This window comes from Lactuca serriola, chromosome 2 (genome assembly GCF_051521515.1).
Source record: "Lactuca serriola cultivar US96UC23 chromosome 2, Lser_US96UC23_V15, whole genome shotgun sequence".
In the NCBI taxonomy this organism is placed as follows: domain Eukaryota; kingdom Viridiplantae; phylum Streptophyta; class Magnoliopsida; order Asterales; family Asteraceae; genus Lactuca; species Lactuca serriola.
In genome coordinates this window covers 54,029,283-54,053,137 of record NC_136409.1, presented here as the reverse complement: position 1 = coordinate 54,053,137, position 23,855 = coordinate 54,029,283, and the positions used below count along the sequence as shown (strand labels likewise).

Below are 23,855 nucleotides of genomic sequence, written 5' to 3'. Positions count from 1 at the left end.
GGGACTGTCTGAGAGGAGCTCAGGATCGGACGGAGCCAGTCGTCTTTTCCTGTCAATCATGTACGGGGTGTACAACGGGATCAACCTCGATTATGGGTTTGTCCTTTGGCAACAACTGATTCAGAGCCTCTCTTCCGCTTCCCGACACTCCGAGGTGTCACTAGCCCGGTTCTGGATCTTGATCACAAGATGGGCTATGGACAAGTTCGATGTCCAAACTGCTGACGGTGCACCGATGTCTTCGATTGGTACGTTCCACACCACGAAGATCATCGTATCCGCTGCATCGAAATTCTCCTTCATTGGCTCCATCCCGGAGACTATGTATGGAAGTGTGCCTTCTGAGAGCAGTATGATCAAGGCGATCAAGGAGTTAGGTCCATCTGGTCCGAGGGAACTGACACCGGACATGTTGAGATCGATTCATGATGCCGACAAACCGGTGGCCAGGGGTCAAAAGGCAGACAAGGGGAAGAAACCATCCAAAGCCCCAAAACCTACTCCCAAGAAACGCAAACAACCGAAGACTGCCTCTTCCCCACAACCGAAAAGGAGGAAGACCCAACAAAAGCGAAAGCTAATCCTTTCCTCCTCATCAAGTGAATCCGAAGTTGAGAGTTCGGACGCTGAGGGATCCCAAGGCGATGTCTCTCCTCTACGAGGCAACACACCCCCTCGGTCCCCAACCCCGGAGATGGAACTTCACCAATCCCCAGTTCCTTCCCCTCCACCCACAATACCTATTTCCATTCCCACCATAACCCCTACTATACCACCAACCTCATTCCCTATACCTCCACCCATATTCACCACCTCAACCGAAACACCACCTGTAACCGAAACCCCTCCCGTAACCGAACCTCCACAAACCGAAACCCATACACAACCACCACCCGAAACTAACCCCCCACCTACTCAACCTGAACCAACTAAACCCATAACACCCCCAGCTTCACCACCACCTCAATCTCCAGAAGACGCCTCCGATGGCGATGATCAATTCCTTGGTGGTGATCACATGAACTTTGATTCGGTCTACTATAGTCCGTTTCAAGTTCAGAGTGATGAGGAGGATGATGCTCCAGTGACAAAGAAGCATCTCCGCGATCTTAACGAGAAGGTTGATCAACTTCTCGCCTCCTCTTCAAACCAGCAGTCCACCTTATCTGAAGCTGCCCTTCAGATGATCGTTGATGCCTTCTCCCGGGCTCAACATGACTCAGTAGCCTCAGCAACTGCTGCGATAGACGCCTCCACCCGAGCCTGTGAGGCAGCGACCGAAAAAGTCGATAAACTATTCTCCGACGCTTCGGACCTGCTAAAGTCTCTGCAGGAAAGCGCCACTGCCACCAAGACGACTCTAGAACCGATTGTTCAACAATTGGCCAAGTTCGTCTCGACGGAGTTGACTTCGTTCGCTACCCTCCGCCAAAACCTCAGCGACGACAACTCGGCACTCCGTGCCTCCATCGATGCCCGTCTGGCAAAACTACAAGAGGATCTTGCGGCAGAGAACTCTCTGATGGACGTTCTGGCAAGTAAAACAACTGCCCTAAAGGTCAAGAGCACGCAGCTTTCCAACTCTGAACAACAATTGGAAGCTCTTCGATCCGAGAGGGAAGTCATCAAGACGTGTGTTTCGGATGTCCACGCGGCTCTATCCAACATCCTGGAAGCACACGACCCAATCCTTAATCATTCGGTGAGGCGCACCCTCGCTGAAAAGCTCTCCCCGGCCACGGCCCTCTTAAGCAAAATTGAAGGCCTTCCGAGTTTCGTGTCCATTCCGAAACAAGGGGGAGAAGAGAAGAAAGGATCGAAACCACCTCCGTCCTCCAACGCTACTCACACAACCGAACCACCCCAAACTGGTCATGCCTCGGGTTCGGGTGTGAAGAACAAGGGCAAACACGTAGCAGAGGATGAAGATGAAGATGAAGATGAAGACAAGGAGACTATTGCGGACATGTTAAAGAGAAAGAACAGTCGCAATACTGATGACGATGTCAGTCGTGTGGCACGTGAAGCTGAAGAAGCCGAACGTAAACAAAAAGAAGCCAACGATCTCCTTGAGAGCCGAAAGTTGCTCTTCCCTGCCTGGACCAGGGATCGGTTGATAAAAGAGGCCATAGAGACTCCAAGCATACTATGGCTCGAGCCGGTGATATCGTTCGACTGCAACAACACCATTGATTCGCAGTTCGATATGCCACTGACTCGAAAGGCGTTCATCTTCCACGCCTTCTCTAACATTTCTGAAGTCCCACATCCGAACGATGAGCTTGACAGGGAGCTCATTGACTTCTACCTGGAGGCCGCTCGCCCTCAATTCCTTACATGGAGCGCCCAGAAGATTGTCAATGTTCGGGTGATGAAGCCTTTTGCCGTGGGGAGATTCACAAACGTCAAGTTCAAGCTTATCCGAGGATCTGCAAGAACTGCTCACATGATCTCTCTGGCGGATCTGCCCAATCTGAACCCTCATGATTGGATAGTCTTGTACAACATCCTGCTGACAAACGAAGCCGAATATGGTCCCATCTTAGACCATGTCAAAAGGATGCTGGCATGCTACATCATGGAGGTGGCCCTAATGGATCAGGAGGTTGCCACAGTTTTTAAGAAGAAACCGAAAGTCAAGCCTGTGGGATCGGCCAGTGATCTGAATCAAATGCTAATGGGCAAGATAGATTCGAGGCGAAACTCTGTGATGTTCACTAGAGCCGAAGGACAGAAATGTCTCTTCGCTTTAGCTGACAAACATCTTTACACTACAACTTGCTTGGAGCACATCTTATTCATCATCAAGCAGTGTAAAGACAATTCAGCTGATGATATCAAATACTTCAATGATATGATCAATTGGTACATCCGGTTTAGACAGACCATCCTTTCCATAACCAAGTGTCTGTTTAGTACCGTGAAGAAGAAGGTACCAGCTTCATCCGCCGGCCCAAGTAGGAAGTGAAAGTCTCGCTCCAAATTGACGCAAAGGGGGAGATTGTTGGGCTGAAAAGGGTTTTGATGTTGCGTCTTTTGGGCTCGTTAGATTAGCCTTTTATTCTCCGGTTTGGGCCTGTCCAACCGAGAGCCTTTTATGTATTGTATATAAGTTAAATGCTTGCATGCATATTAGGTTAAGATTCTAGAGATTATCGATACAGCGATTGATCAAGAGTAATATATTTTTCTGTAATCGTTCTTGTAATCTTCTAATCCTTTACAGTTGATGTTCTTAATCGAGCTCTTCTAAGGATTTTATTTAATCATTCGACACGTTTGATTCAAGCTGTTTGTTCTTATTATTGCGTTGTTAACTGTTTTATATTCATATACTTGTTCAAGATCTAATCGATCTTCTTAGATTAAAAGTTGTTTTAATCCCTTCAGGGTTTATTACACCCATTAGTCACATGTTTGGGCTTTTGGGTCCATTAAGCATCATTGGGCCCATTAGGGTTCATTAAGCCCATTAAGACTCATTGGGTCCATTAGGGTTTCTTAGTCCCTTGTCCAATCATCCAAACGAGTCCAAACACCATCAAAGCACACCGCCACCCGACACGGCGGCCGGTGGCGGCAGCCACCACCCTAAGGTGGTGGTTTTCAATTTCTTTTATTATTCCAAGCTGTAATTTACACTTTACAATGTTGAAGCTCAAAATAAACACCTACACTAAACAACATAAGCACACACACAACCACCTTGTGGTGGCTGGTGGTGGCAGCCACCACCTTAAGGTGGTGGTGATGTCTTATTCTAGCAATCCAGTCAACACCCACACGTATCATCACGCCTTCAGCTTGGAGAGGGAAGCCAACCATCCATTTGGTGGCGCATGGCAGTGACAGATGGTTTTACGTCGTTAGCCACCACCTCGTGGTGGTGGCGGCGGTTCCTTTGGGTTCCCAGTCGAACAACTCCCCTACACCCGAATCTTGAAGCAGGATCACACCCACATGAACTCACGAAAATTTGTAGCAACAATTCACGATGGTGGCTCGACTGGTCTCGGTGGTGTTGGCTAGAGCGATTCGCCGGCGAGACATCGACCAAGAGCAATGGTGGCGCAACAGCGGAAAGACACAGAGACAGAGGAGATTGGCGACCCAAATAGCAAACCACAGCAGCACAATCCTTGATCTCCCGACCAACCCGCATCGAGTCGTGGCTCCTTTGTCTTCAACGGCGGCGGTGGTGATCGAACTCGAACTCACATCGACGGTAGCTCCGGTCTGCGAAGTAGCGAGTGGGCAAAGCCTCAATTGACAGTGACTGAAGAAGGAGAATGGGGGAAAAAGGACGGTTGTCTGGTGGTCGTTGGCTGATCGGGAACGTGGTGGTGGCAGCGGCTCCAGTGAGGGGGCATAAGGGGGGATGACGGCTGCTACATACGGGAGTGTTTAAGGTTTTGGTAGCGATGCTTTAAACGGGAAGGAAGGAGTCATCGGGTTTAAATCCTGCTCCACTCAAAACTTTGCTCATTAGACAAGTTTAGTCCCTCCCCATAGGATCCTTTTCCAATCAAATCCTATATTTACCTATTAAACCGCAACATTAAAACTCCATTACAACTTAGGTAAGAAATGTACCCAACGACCCTTATCCCCATAATCTCTTCAATTGAAGTCCCATAGATTCCCAATAATTACCACGGAGCCCCTGTCTTTATAAATATTTAAAAATTAAGTCCGGGTTTACACTTTTAACCCCCAATCTCTAAAAGTGTGACAAATAGCTCCTTGAGATCAACACCTTGCTAAGTAATTATCGATTTTAGGGCTACTATCCGATCATTTATTTATTTATTTAACTAATAAATAAACGGGTGTTACACGCCTATGGGTGAAAATAATGAAGCATAGGGAAATATAAATGAATTGAGTAGTTCATAATTATTTAGATTTCCTAGAGTTGTAGATGAAGTGTTGGATATGATGGATAAAGTAACAGGTGAGAAGAAGGTTAGTTATGTTGGAGATAACAATCATGGGGTTGATAAGAGTTTAAAAGACGCCATTAATGAGGAAATAGGTTTTACTACACAAAGCTCAAGAAATTTATTGACTGATCTAAACGAATCAGTTGTTGTGAAGGATAGAAGGAAATTCAAAAAAGAATCGAATGTGTCTGGGAGAAGGAAATGTAAGGTTCAAAACTATGAGCAGTCACCATTTGTGGATAAGCTAACTCAGGTACATGAAAAAATAAGAAAAGAAGAAACGACTCTTTGCAACTCTATTTTCGCGTCTAAAATAGATCAATTGTAACTTTATATTAAAAATGTTATATGTTTTGTACATGATTGTTAGTGAGTATGTGTGTAAGCATGGATGTGATTTTGGATTTCGATGAAGGAGAAAGCCTTCTTCAAGCCGATGCATATTTCTTTGAAGAGAAAATGTTCATTCATAGGTCGATAATTAATTGTTGGGCGACATTCTTAAACAATATGGGACGATACAGAGAACTAGGAACAACAACAAGAGTATACTTTAATACCTATTTTATGGTATGCAACAAATTTTTAATACTTGAAGTTCATTAGAAATGAAATTTATAATTATGTTAATTGATGGTTAACTGATTCTTGCAGAACGAATTAGTGATGGACGAAACAGAACTTGAGTTTTCTAGACTTAAGGAGTTCACTTTAATGTTTGATGACCTTGGATCACAACCTGCAGAAAGACATGTTGTTGGAAGAAGCTAATAAGTTTTCAAAGCTAGATATACTGCAGAAATGTATGTTGTTTGATGATGCGAAGGAGTTGGCAAAAAATAAAAGAACGAAGTTTAATAAAAAGAAAGGAAAGGGAAAAAGTGGCTGAAAAGGGTATAGTTGCAGAAGAATGTTAGCGTTTTGAATGTCTGGTTAGCAAAACATTAGTTTTTATATTGTTTGGTTTTCTTTAAGTTATTTTATGTCATTTGTTTGAACTTATGTCAATCTTTGGTTGATGGAACCTCTTTTTATTTTGCAGTTAAGTAATGAAAAAAATGATCGTTTATGGAAGTTATTATTGAAATAAAATGGGAAATCTTCAAAAAAAAGTCTCAAATTTCTGGGAAAACTTACACTTTAGTCCCATTTTTTTTGAACGAAAAAGTCCTGAAAACCGGTTAAACCTTACACTTTAATCCTTTTTGACCTGTGAAGCAGGTCACCTATGCCACATGGCATGCTAGCTGGACAAGGGCCGATGTGGATGCTGACGTGGCATGCCACATCAACGTATGGTTCTTTGAAATGCAAAAATCAGACTATATTAAGAAAATGAAATGAGTGGGACTCGAACCCAACACCTCGCACATAGAACCAACCACCCTTTCCACTAGGCTAGACAACATTCCTGATTTAACTCCTTAAAGTTTATATATAATGTATTAAATACCGAAACTTTTCATTAAAAAAGAAAGGAATGGGATTCGAATCCACAACCTCCCATTAATAATGTCAACAACTTTCCACTAGGCTAAGAACATTTTCTTAATAGTCTCATCAACATTATATATAATACTCAAAATGCTGAAGCTTTTATTATTATTATTATTATTATTATTATTATTATTATTATTATATTTAAAAACATAATTATATATAATATTTCATAAAGAAATACATTAAATGTATAATCATATTTTTCTACGTATTTGTATATTTTTTAATTATTTTTTATATATTTGTATGTATTTTAAATTCATAAACATATTTTTACGTAATTATATGTATTTTTATTTTTATATATGTCTATGTTTTACGTGTTTATGTATTCTTAAATATGTTTGACATATTTTTATTTATTCTAAATGTATAACTTTATTTTTACATATTTATATGTAATTTTATGTATTTTTGTATATTTAGTTACGCATTTATATTTTTTTAAGTATTTTTATTTATTTTATATGTATTTTTATATTTTTTAAATATATAAACACATTTTATTACATATATTTTCGTTTTCAAATATAATAATAATAATAAGTGTAATAAAAGCTTCAGCATTCTGAGCATTATATAAAGCTTTGAAGAAGGTTATTAAAAAAAAGTTGAGTGACCTTGTTATTGTGAGGTGGTGGGTTCGAATCCTACTCCCTTTTTTTTTTTTTTGTGTGAATAGCTTCAGCATTTAATGCATTATATAAAAACTTTAAGCAATGAAATCATAAACAGGTGTCAAGCCTAGTGTAAAATCTGTTTGGTTGTATGTGGGAGGTTGCCGGTTTGAATCCCACTGCTCTTATTTTCTTAATAAAGTCCGATTTTTGCATTTCAAAGAACCAAAACAGGTCAAAAAGGATTAAAGTGTAATGTTTAGCCAATTTTCAGGACTTTTTCATTCAAAATTTTTTTTAGGACTAAAGTGTAACTTTTACCAAAAGTTTGGGACTTTTTTGAAGATTTCCCAAATAAAATTTAAAGGTTTTGGATGGTGACAATTTTTTTTCACTCTTATATGATTAATATATGATTTTATTGGTGATTCAAACAAATCTATGTGGAATGTGTTTTTTTTATATGGACGATTTATTAGGGATATGAGTAAACATTAATTGAAATTGGTGGTTCCTAGGATGTATAATCAGTAATACTAGTTTGTAAAAATATATATCATTTCCATGGATAATCTCTAAGAATATAGTGTTTTAATGTGGTATTAAAAAAATAGTTTTAATTACATTTAGCTGGACATTCTCGTAGATAATTTTTTTTATATTTTGGTATTAAGTAAGAAAAATATGAATGTCAAAATGTTGTTATTTGTAATAGATTCTTAGGAAAATTTTGTTTGGTATTAAGTGTAACTAATGGTTTCCAAGTATGCCACATTTAAATGTAATAAATCAAAGAATAGCATGTGATAGTATATATTCTGAAAGAATTAGGTATAAAACATTGTTTTAAAAATGATTTTGTATTGAGTAATAAACTAATAGAACAAGTGAAGATAAAATAACAAAACAAAAATAGAGTACTTAATTACTTATAACAATGAGTACTTAGCTACTTATAACAATCTAAATGACACGTAATCTTTATTGAAAAAGGAATTAAATGAAAAACCTAAAGTCGTTTAAATCATTTGTGGCATAAATAAAACAAAAATAAGACTACACTACTTTAGCCTTCAATGGACAATTCCTCTTATCATGATTAACCTTCTGTTTGCATGAGTTACACATTCTCTTTACTTTCTGACATTGATTTGTCAACTTCTCTTTTTTACTTTTAAGTCTTTTTCCACGACTACCAGAACCTTTGTTGCTGATAATAGAAGGATTCTCAATTTCACATTCCTTTGGAAGAGTAACACCTATAATCTCCTCCAAGTACTTATGCTACTTCACTGGATCATGAATAAAAAAATGAGACATAGTGATCAACAGTTGAAAAGATGTCGATTGCTGCCTTGTCAACTTTTCCGTCCATTTGAGAACTCTTAAACCGCCGCCTCAATAATTCTGGAGGAATTATTTCTCTACACCAACGTTTCAAGATATATCTTTCGGGTATTTTTTCAAAATTGTAGTACCTCATAACAGAAAATATGTGCCTACATAGAACTCCAACATGTTTTAACTGCATGCAGGTACACAAGAAGGATCCTTCACTCTTGTTGTGAGTAACCTACATTTTATTGGTGAATATTTAATTAATTTCAATATCAGTTAATATATCTATGATGTGAATTTTAAAAAATATAAATATAAACATACCTTAAAATCTTTGTCGTTCACAAGACTATCAAAATGATATTCTTCCTCCTCGGGTAGGTCGGGGACAACTTCCTTTTTGCTTGTGCTAAGACTTTTATTTCTCTACAACATATCAAACATGTCGGCACCATTAGAAGAATCAGTTACGAATTTTGTGATAAAGCATGATTTTTCAGATTAAAAAATCTCTTCCTGAACTTGATAAAATATTCTTCTTGTGTAAACCTTTGCTGCGTGTGGTTCATAAGGAAAATATGTAATGTTCTTCGGAAATGTTGTTGTAGTTATGAAATCCGATGAATTTTGAGTGTACCTCTATCTTTCCGTGACCAAGTTAAATGTCATCATAAAATTGACAAGATATGATTCGGATAATGTAGTGTTCTGAAAAGACCAGTTTTAACTTTTTGATAGTGACATGGTTCTCATCAAACCGAACATTGGAACATTCTTGAAGAATGCAGGAATCCACAGTCTCCTCAAACCAAACATCTTTCTTAACCATTTATTATCCTCAAGATGAAATTCTTTAATCATAATGTCCTATCCAGCTTCAAACTCTGATTCATTAATTTTTGCATTCCATATCAAGTTGTTGAAGCATTTCTTAAAGTCTAAATTGTTGGCGATTTCCCAAGTTAACTAAAAAAAATAAAAACAACATAAAAAATGTAAGAATACAAAGAAATATATGTTATATAATAACAAATAACCGAAATTGTAAATCAAATAAGAAATACTTTTGTAAAGAATACTCAATTGTAGAAAACAATAGTGGTGTATACCTTTTTAGGTAATTTTGATGTTATATGCCACATACATAAACGATGACTGGAGAGTGGTGGCAATTCATCAACAACTTTTTTGATTTCCAAATCTTGATTAGACATTATAATCTTAGGTGGACTCCCAAAAACTTTCAAAAAACATTTTAGTAACCATTTGTAAGAATCTGTGTCTTCTCGGGTAAGCAATCCGGCACCAAATGTGACACACCTCTTATGGTTATCAATTCCAGTAAATGGAACAAATACCATGTTATACCTAAATGTAAAATATGTTGTAATCATGAAAACATATATAAAAAAATTAATAATAACCTAATAACATGTTAGTCTGGTAGGTGGCATCAAATGAAACAACATCCCCAAACTCCTTGTAGTTATACTTAGAAGTTTCATCAGCCCAAAACAATGAAAATAGCTTTTTTTTCCTCGACTCTAAACTCAAATGAGAAATTTGGTGCATATTAAAATCTCTTTTCCATGATGTTGACAATCAATTGGGCATCACTACCACCAATAAAACAATTTAAATTCCTAGCACAGTTCTTGTAATCAATCGCCAATCCACCACGAACTGAACAGCTGTGACAATCGTCAATTTCGGGTCAAGTCAAAGTCAGATAAAGTCAACGGGTCAAACCGGTCAAATCATCTAACCCTTGTATATTAGGGTTTTTCTTATTCTTAAAGTTGTTTAACTCACTATTTTAATAAGAAGTTATTACTTGGAAAGTTCGTATGTTCGGAAATTCTAAACCCTAATAAGGACAAGTGATGGATCTATTCGATAAAACCTTATTCCTTAACCCTTGGGGGCATATAACAATCATAACGAGACTTAACGGGATGTACAAACCTTGCGTTACAAAGTCAAACACTTAAAAAGGTCGCAAACGAAGTCTCTCTTGATCTCTTTCACTCTATCTATCTCTGTGTGAAATCTCTCCCAAATCTGTCCAAGCATGTGAAATCTCTCCTAAATCTCTCCAAGTATGTGAAATATCTCCCAAATCTCTCTCAAAATCTCTCACAACTTCTTATAATCACTCCGGACATCCTAACCTGTAATTTAGTCGAAAACCGCTCAAAAACGGAAGTGTACGCGAAAAACAACCTTAAGGAGCCAAAACCCTCTTACGGAGCCGAAACCTCTTAAGGAGCCGAACCCTATTAGGAGCCGAACCCTCTTCGGATCCAAACCCTAGAGGACCGAAACCTCCCTCTGAACCGATCCTTCTCATAAACCGATAGGCAACAGCTGAGGCCGAACCTCGCAGATAGCCACCGAGACCGTGCCTCGCCTTCTGTTCCTTCTCCTCGCACTTTCGGTTCCCTTGCCTTCGCACCTTCGGTCCGAGAGACGACCCTTCACAGAAAAACCTTACTCTCATTTTCCTCAATCCACTTTCGGTTCTATGAGCTGGAACCGAACCTCCGGCCCTGAATTTCGGAATTTGGCAATTTTTGCCCGGTTTTTGAATATTTTTAGCATTTTGAGCCCGTTTTTTGAGATTTTAACTCGGGGTTTTCACCCAAACTCATATTTTAACATAATAAACCCTAAATATTCATATTTTAACTATAACTGGAGGAAAATCAATGCCTAAGAATAATATCTCTTGCATAAGATACTTAAGGTGGAGTGTTGACTTTGCTTTAGTGTATGACACAAGTAACCACCCCATGCCCACTCAATGACCCACCCTCGTCCTTCCACCATACCTAGTCATTCCATAGTACTTTTCCCACCATTTTCCAGCCACACACTTGGTGAAGGGCTGGAAAACCCTCCTTTCTCCTCACTTTCTCTCATTCCTCTCATTTTCCACCAAAGAACAAACTTCATTTTCTCTCACTTTCTCTTTCTAAAATTTCGAGATTCAAGGCTATTCTCCAAGCTTTTCTTATACTTTTGGTGAGTATTAACATCCTGAATATGATTATTTCACCTTTTTCTACTCAAATCATGGATATCTTACACAAACATCATCACATTCATGTTAGATCTTCGAATCTTCAAAGCATCTTCTAAGTGTTCTTGAGTTGAACACCTCTGTTCTTCAACATCCATCCACTAAGAACACACAAGGTGAGTTCATACCCCTATATTTTCATGTTCTTCTCAAGTTTGAAGGGGGGGGGGGATACAAGTTAAAACACCAAGAATATAACTAAACACATCCATCAGCATTCATCAGAAACGTTTAACTCCATTCACGGACTGTTTTGGTCAATTTAAACATTTTAGTATTCAAAACTGTATTGGATAAAAATCGTTCAGATTTATAGCTTTCAAATGACTACTTTCACATGTCCATACAATTTTTCTACAATTTATGGAGATTTTTACAAAACTTCCTATCACTGTAGATACGAATTCGGACCAGTCTGTGAATATGGACATTTTCACACAAGTTAGAGACATGAAAAAATCATAATAAAATTGATGAGCAAACTAGACACATTTTATAAACATTTAGAGTTTACAAATTTAGTTTTAGACTCCGTATGATTTTTGTATAATTATTCCAAGAACAGGAACAAAAAAGATAACACTAGCAAATTATTGATAACTCATTTACACCTTGTAACTTGCTGAGAAAGGTGTGTATTATCATATATAAATACATGTTGGTTATATTACAAGTCATTTTACCTTGGAAATAGGTATTACACAGAAAACAAAAGGATTTCTAACCTTACAAACATTTGATAAACTGTCATAGGCATAGTTATGTTCACTACAGTACAAACTATTTATAAACTATAATAGGTATAGTTTATGATCCATTTACTTTTCGAACTCATCACAAAAGGTTATTCATTAAGTGGGGTACAACTATAAAGTGCCGGGTTATTCATAAGTGGGACACAACTATAAAGTGTTGGGTTATTCATAAGTGGGGGCACAACTATAAAGTACCGGTTTATTCATTAAGTGGGGTACAACTGTAAAGTGTCGGGTTATTTATAAGTGGGGGCACAACTATAAAGTGCTGGTTTATTTATTAAGTGGGGTACAACTATAAAGTGCCGGGTTATTCATATAAATGGGGTACGAATACAAAGTACCGCGTTTATACAAAAAGGGGTACATTACAAAGTACCGGGTTTTTCTTTCAACTAAACGAGTTTATGTCGAGTTGAACTTGCATGATTTATTTTAAATATGGAAAATACTTGTACATTCTGGTTTTGACATTTAAGACTACACATCACTTTTGTAAGGAAAATATTGGATTTTTCTTGGTAACACACAACTCATTATAAAGATCGGTTTCCAAAATTTTCGTCTAAAAAGCTTATGAACTCACCAACTTAATTGTTGACACTTTTTCAAAACTACTTGTATTCTTAGGGAATCAACGAAATCAGGAAATCACAAGCTTTTGAGGATGGTACGCTACGGCGTTAAACAACTATTTTTTTTCATGTTGTAATCAATCATTGAAATATGTAATACTTGAAACCATGTAATTCTTTTATGATATATTTATGATTGGTTGTATTTACTTTGAGCACTATTATACTCGTTGTTGTGATACTATACATGAAGTCCGCCACCCCCCGACGTTCTGCCATCCTTGGTTTGGGGGTGTGACAACACCCACCTTGGAGACCACACATTAACCTGTAAGCTTTTTTTGCACCAACTTTATTCTTATACATGTTATAAATGTAAGTTTGCTGAGACAAATCTAGTTTTCTTTTTGAACGTGACCAATGCATATTAGCCTTAGGTATCAACAAATGATTATGTCTTTCAATGAATTCATGAACCACATATTTCCCTGTCTGAGGAATGAGCTTGAATACAATACGAGCCTCACATTCTTTCCCATGTATATCTTTTCTTTGTTTTACCTTTTTGTACCGAGTATCAATAGTGTCAACATTACCAGTGTTGGGCTTTCCTTCTCTGTTACATAATAAGTACCTACTAGTGAAAGTACCATCCGTATTCTTCTTGTTTGATCCTAGCCTAATATCAAAACATGCTTCACGTGCATAATTTTTGTACATTTCTACAACTGCATCATATGTATCGTGTATGTCGTTGACTTTAGGCTTTACATCCTCATTGGTCATGGGTGTATAATAATCTGTCCCACCGGAGATGTATAATCACTTACAACTACAAATTATTCTGCAAATGTAATATATTAGTTAATGTTTTATTAGTACCATTCTTACAGAATAATGTAAGAATAATGTGTGATTTAATATAGTTTCTAAAACATATTCCTAAAGAATAAACAACTACCGCTTCTGATTTTCGTATCAGTTCATACATAACATAATAATAAAAATGATTACAAAAAAATAAAATATTAACTGTCACTACAAGAAAAATACCATTTTACGACGCGCAAACCACGACACTCATTGATTTATGTTACGCAAAAGAGAGTGACATTAAAAAAGTGTCATTTGTTAATTTTTTTTTAAGGATTTAGGTCACGCTTTATTACGTGCCCTTAAATTAGTGTCATAAGAAAAAATATGTATCCCCGTTAAAATTTCAAACAATTTTTCATTTAATTTTAATAAAAAATTTCTTTTCCAAATCATTCCAAAATCAAATATCCAATATTTTCACAAAACACAATACATAATCCATATCCCAAGATCTCAAAAAACATATCATCTGCAAGTGTGTACTGATCATACCGGTGCCTTCCCGCGATCATCACTGGTACCTGAAACACATAACACACAAACGGTAAGCATAAATGCTTAGTGAGTTCCCCAAGATGCCGCATACAATACATACGCCTTTCCAGGCCATAAATCTATAGGATATTCTGATCTAGGTGTCTCAGGGGATTTCCTGTTGGGTCAATACTATGGTTTATACTTTGCTTTTCTAGGAAATTGTATTTTTATGTAATATCATATAAGTGTTTACGACCGTAAACAGGTTTACGGTCGTAAACCCTGTTTACGGTCCTTGTTTCCTAGGTGTATATATATATATATATAGAGGTGAGGGGTGTGAGGAAAAGAATGATGAACACCAAGGAGCTTAAGTGTGTGCATTTGAAGGAGTTCTAGAGAGAGAGAAAAGAGAGAAGTTTTGTGTGTGTGAATCTTTGTATCCGGATCTTCATTCTAATCATATCATACATAGATTCATCATCATCTTCTTCTTCTCCTTCTCTTCTATTTGATCTGACATCATCCGATTGATTGGGATTCTGCACCATCAAACGGATCAGATTGATACACAAGCATTTTTGGGGACTTACAATTGGTATCAGAGCTTGGTTGTATCAATCATTTTTTTCAGATCTGGAGCTTATTTGATCTTATTTTGAAGAGATTTTTGCGTTTTTGGATAGATCTCGCAAAAATAAGGGGGGTTTGTTCTTCGCGTTTTTCCTAAAAACGAGTTTTTGATCGAGTTTTGGAGCAAAAAGGGTGAAAAAACGCTGTTTTTCGTCAAGAACAACGATTTCTGAAGAGTTTACGGTCTTTGAAGGAGAGTTTACGGTCTTTGAAGGGTTTACGGCCGGAAACTGTTCACGGTCGGAGGAGGTTTGCGGCCGGCGGTTTGCGGTTCGGCGACTTGGTGATCGGCTCGGCTTGGATCGCAGTTGGAGAACGGCTCGGCTCAGCAGGGTCTCTTGATCGTCAGCGCGCTTCAATAAAAAAAAGGGGGAACAGATTTGGAGGTTGCTGGGGATTGAACCCGTAACCTCTGCTTGAACATCACAACGATTTACCACCTCGTCTAGCTGACAACTTGCTTCATTACTCCGAAAATTAATTCATAAAGTGTCTCTCTCGGTTCCATTTTCGCAATTTGACAAAATCAGCCCAAAAATTAAAAATTTTATTTATAAAATCCTTTTTTGAACCCAAAAATTTTAATTTTTAAAATTTAATTTTTGACTTTTAATTTTGACTTTTTACTTAAAATTTTGACTCTGACTTTAAAGCTTGACCTTTGACTTTGAACTTTGACTTTCTCGTTTGACTTTTAAAATTTCAAATTTAGCTTTTCGATTTGACTTTTAAGTTTGACTTTTGAGTTTGATTTTTTAAATTTGACTTTTAAGGTTGACTTTTGAGGTTTATAGTCAAAGGGAATTTTTAAATTTAAGTTTGACTTTTGACTTCTCGTTGTGCTTTTAATAGTTTTTGAAGTTTACGAGGAAATTGAAAACATGAAAGAGAGTCGTCAAGAGACGTTAAGACAAAACTTCAACATGTTTGATTATATCCCTGGAGAAACCCTCGAAGCTCAGTTGCAGCGATTTACTACACTCAATACTGCGATGAATATAGCTGGGATCTTCTTGTCCAAATCTGAGATAAACAAAAAGCTGTTGAATTCACTTCCAAAATCGTGGGATAAGAATGTGGCCATCATCAAGAAGACAAAAGATCTCAATCATATTAGTCTTGCTGATGTAATTCAAGAACTTGATGCTTTGAAGTGTAGAGAAACAATGAGTTCTGAAAACATTCCGGTCACTGAAGTTACATGTACTCCAACTTGTGAAGCCATGATTAAATTTCTTCGGGAACAAATTGATTTATTTAAAAGAGAAGTTGAGGACCTGAGATATGAAGGATATCAACTCAGGAAAGGACAGAAACCCCTGAAGGCTGAATTTGAAGAAAAAACCAAGGACTTTAGGAAACTTCGGGAAGAGTATAGCAAAAAGTGTGAAAATTATGATGATATTAAGAGACAACTTGCTGCTGTAACTGAAGAACTTGACGCTTTAAAAATTAAGTGTGGAAAAATAGATGTCAGTTTCAAAATTATACTGCATCAAGTCAGACAGTCGAGTCCTTATATGAAACCCAATTAAAATTCAAAGAAAATCAAAACAAGGGTCTAGGGTATGATAGTGTACCTCCTCCTTATAATCATAACTACCCATCCATCCCTATGACACAGGAAGAAATTGACAAGGAGGCACATCTTCGATATGGCAAACCAGCTGGATTTGTGTCAGGAGGATTTATTCAGGTTGAAAATACTAATGTTTCAGCTTGATGTGTAGGTAAAGTAGCAGAAGATGAGAACAAGGAGAGCACTACTGAACAAACCAATGACTCTTTGAACTCATAATCTGTTGCTTCGAATTCTGTTGCTCCTAACAAACCTGCCGTTGAGAAATATAGGCCTCTAATTCCAGCGCAAAAGAGTGTCTGTTGCAAGTGTGCATCTGGGATCAATAAGAGACAAGGCAAGGATACGCCACCAGGGGCAGGAAGAAACAATTTCCCAATGAAGAAAAAGACTTGTTTTCACTGTGGAACACCTGGTCACATTGCCCGAAATTGTCCAAATCGCACATACATTCCTTACTATGCACAAGGCTGGCAGAACGCGCCAAGAGGGAGATACTCCAAAAGAAAACCTTCAAGGTCAGTTCAGACCATGATGACTTGAACGCACAGAAGGCCAAGAATCAAATCCAAAAGGCCAAGAATCCGAATCCCAAGGGCAAGAAGGGAATGACGGCCAAGAAGCCCAATCCAAGAGATGCTCCCGTGAATTCAAAATCAAATTCTTCTCAACGGCCGACATCAAGATCAAAAGCAAGTACCGAGCCACCCATCAGATCGAAAAAGAAATGGGTTAAACCCAACTACAAATGGGTTCCGAAGGCTCAATCTCCCAAATCTTCTAACGATTCTAATATTTCTATATCTTCTGTTTGTGATAAACAGGACATGTCATGGGAGAAAGTACCTTGCGTTGATGACAAAGGTCGACCCAGTTTCAAAATGGAATGGGTTCCAAAGACCAACTGATCTCGCTCTGTGTCGGAGCAGCTATGGAAGCATATCATCAGACTTCGGTTTGTTGGTAGTGGCTGTTCCTGGCACTTGATAGGAGACATCTCTCAACTATACAACACTCAAAACATTGTTTGGGAGAATGTGTCCTTTGCGGGAAGGGAAGAAAAGAAGTGATCACTCACGGGGTTTATGCTTAATGACATGAAGAATTTTCGGATCTGTTCTGAGATTACGCGTGCTGTTCTCAGACCTTCTGGATGCAAATTCAATCGGTGACTTACGGTTTGAGTTTTCTTCTCTATACTCCTGAGTTTTTTCTTAAGCTGATTCGTTTTAAAGACTAATTTTTGTTTTAGGATAGTTTAAATTTGTGCATTTACTTTCGTTTCTCTCCTATGCACAAATTTAGGGGGAGAAATAAAAACAAAACAAAAAATAGAAAATTATAAAAAAATCCAAAAACATTAGAAAATTAGAAAATCAAAAAATATGTTGCTTATGAAATGTGCTTGAGGGAGATGTTTTGGGAAGTGATATTATCAAGTGATAACAGGCAACCTGAGTTTGTGTAACATACCCAAAGTTGAAGGGTCTTTGCTCTGGTTTGATGCGTCGGTAGGCACGAAAGATTCTAAATGGACTTGACTAGGCAGAGTTGAACTTATGAAATTTATAGACTTCACAAATTTTGACCTAGTTAGATACGTTTAGCCTGACAATTCGACGCTTGGATAGGTTGAGCAGGGAGATATATATGGGAATCCACTTGTCACATTAAATGAACCCGTACTTGGAACCGTGGTTTAACTTTTCCTCGATGTGCGGATTCTATCCTTAATTCTGGTTGGATGCGGCGAATGGTAAATTCCGATAAATTTGGTCTGTAGAAAATCGTTTGTCTTTCTTTCTGTCTGTTAGTCATATGTTGTCTTGTTTGCGTGACTTCCAATCTGACCTGGTACACAACATATGCGACTCTAATTCTCTGCATGTTATATATATGAATTTCCTCTTATCTGTTAGCCATATGCTGTCTCCTTTGCGTGACTTCCAATCCGACCTAGTACACAGCATATGCAACATTCTACTTCTCAACCCCTCTGAAACAATAAGTAATAGCAATTTGAATATGTTCTCTCTCTGAATGATTGTCTGCTCACCCGGTGTAAGAAGTACTCTAGAAGTTCTTGATGGCTGGGGCATATCAGAAAGCGGGAAACATGTTCCAGTACAATTAAAATTTAACACTCAAAGATTGTGTGTAGATCTCACTACTCAATTTAGGTGGACAACAATATCCCTGGTCATCGTTAGCTGAATGGTCCTTAAGATATAGTATCTAGAAACTTAGGATCAGATATAATATCTAGGAACTTGAGTTCACCTTGTCTTGTAACAAATACTATGTCCTAAATTTGTCACAATTTTTCGTGTTTAAGTGGACAACAATACTGGCGATCGACCAGACAAAGACGTGAAGATAGAAGGTACCGACAAGTGGATACAGGCTGTCTAAAAACTTTGATCCCAAATCACTCTTAAAGTTAGATATCATTTTTATTTTTTTTAAATTTGTCATAGTTTCTTCTAATTTAAATATTAGGGGAGAATTAAAAAAAATTAAAAAAAAATCAAAGAAAAATCAAAAAAATTAAAAATCCAAAAATATTTTTGTTTCTGTTTTAATTTGTGTGCTAAGTTTTCTTTTAGTTTTGTTTTGTCTTGAAAAGGATTTCAGGTATAGATAAGACTCATGGAGTTTGTGTTGAAGATTTCTGAGCCAAAGCCTCGTCCGTGAGCATGGAAGAATTCGCATTCGAAGGAGCAAGAAATGAAGATTATTCTTTCAACATTCAATCCTTCAACCCCAGAAGCAAGGTGAAGCTGCAATTGAAGATTATATGACGGATTGCATTGAAGCCTCCTCAATCAGTCTGCTGCTATCTTGAACCTGCTAAAGTAATCTAGAAGATTTGTTCTCTCTGATGTCTTCTCTAAAGATTCTCAAGCTGAAAGCGCTATCTTTCAAGAATCAATACATCAAGCCTCCTCACCGGACGTGCGCTCAAAGCCAAATTCTGAAGAAAAGCCCAACCGCTCAATATGAAGTCATTCATTAAAGATTCATCAAGTTCATCTTGAAGCTGTGAAGAATTTGAAGATTAATGCTGAAGCCAAGTTCCCAATGAAGATTAACAAGAAAAGCCAGCTACTTTTTAGGGGGAGCTTGTTGGGTCATTTAAGAAAAGAAAAGAAAGCTATAAACCAAGGGGGAGATTATTGGGTCAATATTATGGTTTATACTTTGCTTTTCTAGGAAATTGTATATTTATGTAATATCATATAAGTGTTTTACGACCGTAAACAGGTTTACGGCCGTAAACCCTGTTTACGGTCCTTGTTTCCCGTGTGTGTGTGTGTATATATATATATATATATATATATATATATATATATAGAGGTGAGGGGTGTGAGGAAAAGAATGATGAACACCAAGGAGCTTAAGTGTGTGCATCTGAAGGAGTTCTAGAGAGAGAGAAAAGAGAGAAGTTTTGTGTGTGTGAATCTTTGTATCCGGATCTTCATTCTAATCATATCATACATAGATTCATCATCTTCTTCTTCTTCTCCTCCTTCTCTTCTATTTGATCTAACATCATCCGTTTGATTGGGATTCCGCACCATCAAACGGATCTGATTGATACACAAGCATTTTTGGGGACTTACATTTCCATCCCATAATTCTGTTGACCTTCCGGCCCATACTCTGTTGACCTTCCAACCCATACTCTTTTGACCTTCCGGTCCATATCATCGTACTCATATCATAACATATCACACACACACACACACACACACATATATATATATATATATATATATATATATATAACATGCATCACATAAACATCATACACATAAGACCTTCCGGTCACACATAGTTACCCTATCAGGTATGGCATAGTGAGAAGACTCACCTTGCTGATGTCGGATAATCACTCGTGCCCGATTCCCCGACCTATCGTGCTCCTATACCATAAGTATATCTCTAATTAATACTTTCCTGACTTTGTTTGACTAACACTTTTAAGTGAACACTAGTCAACGCTGGTCAACGGTCAACCTTTGACCTGACTCGTCGATTCTTGCATAGACTCGTCAAGTTTATACATGAACTCGAGTCCTTTGAATCCTTTCTGACTCACCGAGTCACTCACCCAACTCGGTGATTCATCCACTGATCTGAGTCACGGGACAACTCGCTCTGACTCGTCGAGTCTGTTCATGGACTCGGCGAGTTCATTTCATGCACAACCTCAAACAACATTCTGAGGTCAGATCTATTCTTCTAATCCTTAGATCTAACCTTCCCAAGCTCATTAATCACGTAAAGTCTCTATCTTGATGCACATGCAACATCTATACGACCATATATGATGATTTAGCCCCAAATACCATATCCCAAGGTCATAACCTCCATTGTTCTCCATAAAGCTTGATGAGTAAGGCTCTCTGGACCTCTATGGATCCAGATCCAAAGCCTCATCACCAAAAAGGGACTATTTGGACATCAAATCAACTTAACAAAGGGCCCAAGAACCCTAAATCCATATATTTATCATAAAACAGAAGAAGAACCGAATTTCTACCTCAAATGTGGTGAATCTTAGCCTCAAAACCACAGAATAGCAGCCTCCTTTGCTTCCTCTTGTCTAGGACCTCCTTCTTCTTGCTAAACAACACTGCAAAGGTCAAGAATGGCTTCCTTTCTCTCTGAAAATGCTCAAGCACTCTAGGGTTTCTCTGTATAGACTGGTAGCCGCAAATGAAGGCCATAAGGGCCTTTAAATAGGTCTCAAACCCGAGAAATTAGGGTTTCTTCCGCCAGCTCTGACTCGGCGATTCACTCCCCTGACTCGTCGAGTCCCCTCATTAACGTTGTCATCCAGTCGCGACCAGACTCGACGAGTCTAAGCACCAACTCGTCGAGTCACCTTATATAATTAAAGAAATACAACATAAATCAATATACCTGGGAAACCGGGTGTTACAATTCTCCCCCATTAGAATTAGACTTCTCCCTCAAAGTCTCGCTCAACAAATAACTCAGGGTACTGCTCACGCATCTCTAAGTCTGGCTCCCAAGTCAGCTCGGACCCCTTCCGATGCTGCCACTGGACCTGAACCAATGACACCTCCTTGTTTCTCAAAACCTTGATCCTCCTGTCTCAAATTGCGATCGGCCTATCAACATAGTTCAGGCCCGCATCCACCTGAATGTCCTCTAATGGAACCACTGTCGACTAATCATCGATACACTTTCTCAACTGAGACACGTGGAAGGTATCATGGATCTGACTCAACTACGCAGGTAGCTCCAAATGATACGCTACCCTGCCCACCCTAGCGGTCACCCTGAAAGGACCAATATATCGAGGCCCCAACTTGCCTCTCTTCCTGAATCGAATCACACCTTTCCAAGGTGAGACCTTCAGGAGAACGAAATCACCCACCTGAAACTCGAGCTCTGACCGTCTTCTATCCGCATAACTCTTCTGACAGCTCTGGGCTATCAACAACCTCCGTTTGACCTACTGAATCTTCTGGGTGGTCTGTAGTACTATCTCTGTGCTACCCATCACCCGCTGCCCTACTTCTCCCCAACAAATGGGAGTCCGACACCTCCTCCCATATAGCAACCCGAAAGGAGGCATACCGATGCTTGAATGATGGCTATTGTTATAGGAAAACTCGGCCAAGGGAAGATATGTCTCCCATCTCCCTCCAAAATCCAATACACATTCACGAAGCATATCCTCAAGAGTCTGAATTGTCCGCTCACTCTGACCATCGGTCTGAGGGTGATAGGCAGTGCTGAAATGCAATCTCGTACCCAACTCCTCATGAAACTTCTTTCAAAACCTGGAAGTAAAACGTACATCCCGATCCGACACAATCGAAATCGATACCCCATGCCGCGACACTATCTCCTTCACATACAACTCTGCTAACTTCTCCGCAGAAGAGCTCTCACTGATAGGAAGAAAGTGGGCACTCTTCGTCAATCGATCCACTATCACCCAAATCGCATCGACACCCCTTGGGGTTCTAGGTAACTTGGTGAAGAAATCCAGAGAGATCTGTTCCCACTTCCACTGGGGAACCTCAAGTGGCTGCAACTTACCATGCGGACGCTGGTGCTCAACCTTAACCTGATGACAGGTCAAACACCTCTCTGCAACCCACGCTACATCCATCTTCATTCATGGCCACCAATAATCTCTCTTCAGTTCCAAATACATCTTGGTGGCCCCGGGATGGAACAAGAACCTCGATCGATGCGCCTCCTCCATCAAGATGCTACGTGCCCCACCAATAAATGGCACCCAAATACGACCTTGAAATGTCATAAGCCCTCGGCTATCAGTCACAAACTCAGATACTTTCCCAATCACCCACTCTTTCTTACGGTTCTCCGGCCTCACAGACTCGGTTTGGGCCTCTCGGATGGCATCCAACACCAGAGTCATCACATTCATCCTCCTACACATACCTCGGATCGGGGCACTCTCTGCCCTCTGACTCAGGGCATTAGCTACCACATTCACGTTGCCCGGGTGGTACAGGATTTCACAATCATAATCCTTTACCACATCCAACCATCTCCTCTGCCGTATGTTCAAGTTGGGCTGACCCATCAAGTAATTCAAACTCTTATGGTCCGTGTATATGGTACACCGAACCCCATACAGATAGTGGCCCCAGATCTTAAGGGCGAACACTACTGCCCCCAAATCCAGATCATGAGTGGGATATCTTACCTCATGAGGCTTTAGCTGCCTCGATGCATACGCTATCACATGCCCCCTCTGCATAAGCACTACGCCTAACCCTGATATCGATGCATCACAGTAAACCACAAAATCAACAACTCCCTCCGGAAAGGATAACATCGGGGCTTTGCACAACTTCCGGCATACAGTAAAGTTATATGTACTAGGATGTCATAGAATTAGAATCTGTGAAATCTTTGCCTTATGTCCTGTCCTCGTTGGGTTGGGGGCTTAGGGTTAGGGTCACTTATTGGAAGGTCTATCCTATCCTAACTACATATAACTGTTATGCACTAAACAAGTATCGAAGCAACTGATAAATATCATCTTATAATTATCTTAGTTAGTTCATCTATTTAGTTATTTCTTATATCCCTTTTCTCGCGTAGATATCATGGATGGATTTCACCATGGCAACCAGTATATCCCAAACCAAGGCAACGCTGGATGGCTAGAGGAAGAACCAGAAGATGATCACTCAATCCCTTTGGATGATCACCATGCTGAGGGTTTTTCTGATAGTTCTGACTCGGAGCCTGAAGTCAACAACCTACCTCCAGCTGCTGAAAACCCAATTTTGAACCCTTGTCTAGCATTTCAAGGACCCACACCTCTGTGGGCCACAAACTTGAATACATGGAACCAGGAACAGGGTCAACCTATACCCTACAATGGAGACAGAAGCTTCTACAACCTCACTGAGGGAGGTTCTGCTGACAGGGTCCTACCCATCATGGTTCGTAGGATTTC

The 23,855-nt window shown here is 38.9% G+C and overlaps 2 protein-coding genes across 2 annotated transcripts; both read right to left on the bottom strand.

The window, feature by feature from the left end:
• Positions 1-8,116: 8,116 nt before the first annotated feature.
• Positions 8,117-9,227, bottom strand: LOC145089226 (uncharacterized). The gene is made up of 4 exons (XM_079027691.1): positions 9,117-9,227; positions 8,723-8,824; positions 8,391-8,633; positions 8,117-8,344 (listed from the first exon to the last, which is right to left on the bottom strand). The coding sequence occupies exons 1-4, from the start codon at positions 9,225-9,227 to the stop codon at positions 8,117-8,119; spliced, it is 684 nt and encodes a 227-aa protein (XP_078883817.1).
• Positions 9,228-9,265: 38 nt separating this feature from the next.
• On the bottom strand, positions 9,266-13,596 carry LOC145089225 (protein FAR1-RELATED SEQUENCE 5-like). The gene is made up of 3 exons (XM_079027690.1): positions 13,139-13,596; positions 9,508-9,766; positions 9,266-9,364 (listed from the first exon to the last, which is right to left on the bottom strand). The coding sequence occupies exons 1-3, from the start codon at positions 13,594-13,596 to the stop codon at positions 9,266-9,268; spliced, it is 816 nt and encodes a 271-aa protein (XP_078883816.1).
• Between the last annotated feature and the right edge of the window lie 10,259 nt (positions 13,597-23,855).

Excerpts from the sequence above, each read along its gene's own strand:
- LOC145089226 (XM_079027691.1), bottom strand. The coding sequence starts at position 9,227 with ATGGTTAAGAAAGATGTTTGGTTTGAGGAGACTGTGGATTCCTGCATT. Across the intron at positions 8,634-8,722 it reads TGAACGACAAAGATTTTAAG|GTTACTCACAACAAGAGTGA; the intron begins GTATGTTTATAT and ends AATAAAATGTAG. Across the intron at positions 8,345-8,390 it reads CAATCGACATCTTTTCAACT|CATAAGTACTTGGAGGAGAT; the intron begins GTTGATCACTAT and ends CCAGTGAAGTAG.
- LOC145089225 (XM_079027690.1), bottom strand. The coding sequence starts at position 13,596 with ATGACCAATGAGGATGTAAAGCCTAAAGTCAACGACATACACGATACA. Across the intron at positions 9,767-13,138 it reads GGTGCAAAAAAAGCTTACAG|GTATAACATGGTATTTGTTC; the intron begins GTTAATGTGTGG and ends TTTTACATTTAG. Across the intron at positions 9,365-9,507 it reads CATCAAAATTACCTAAAAAG|TTAACTTGGGAAATCGCCAA; the intron begins GTATACACCACT and ends TATTTTTTTTAG.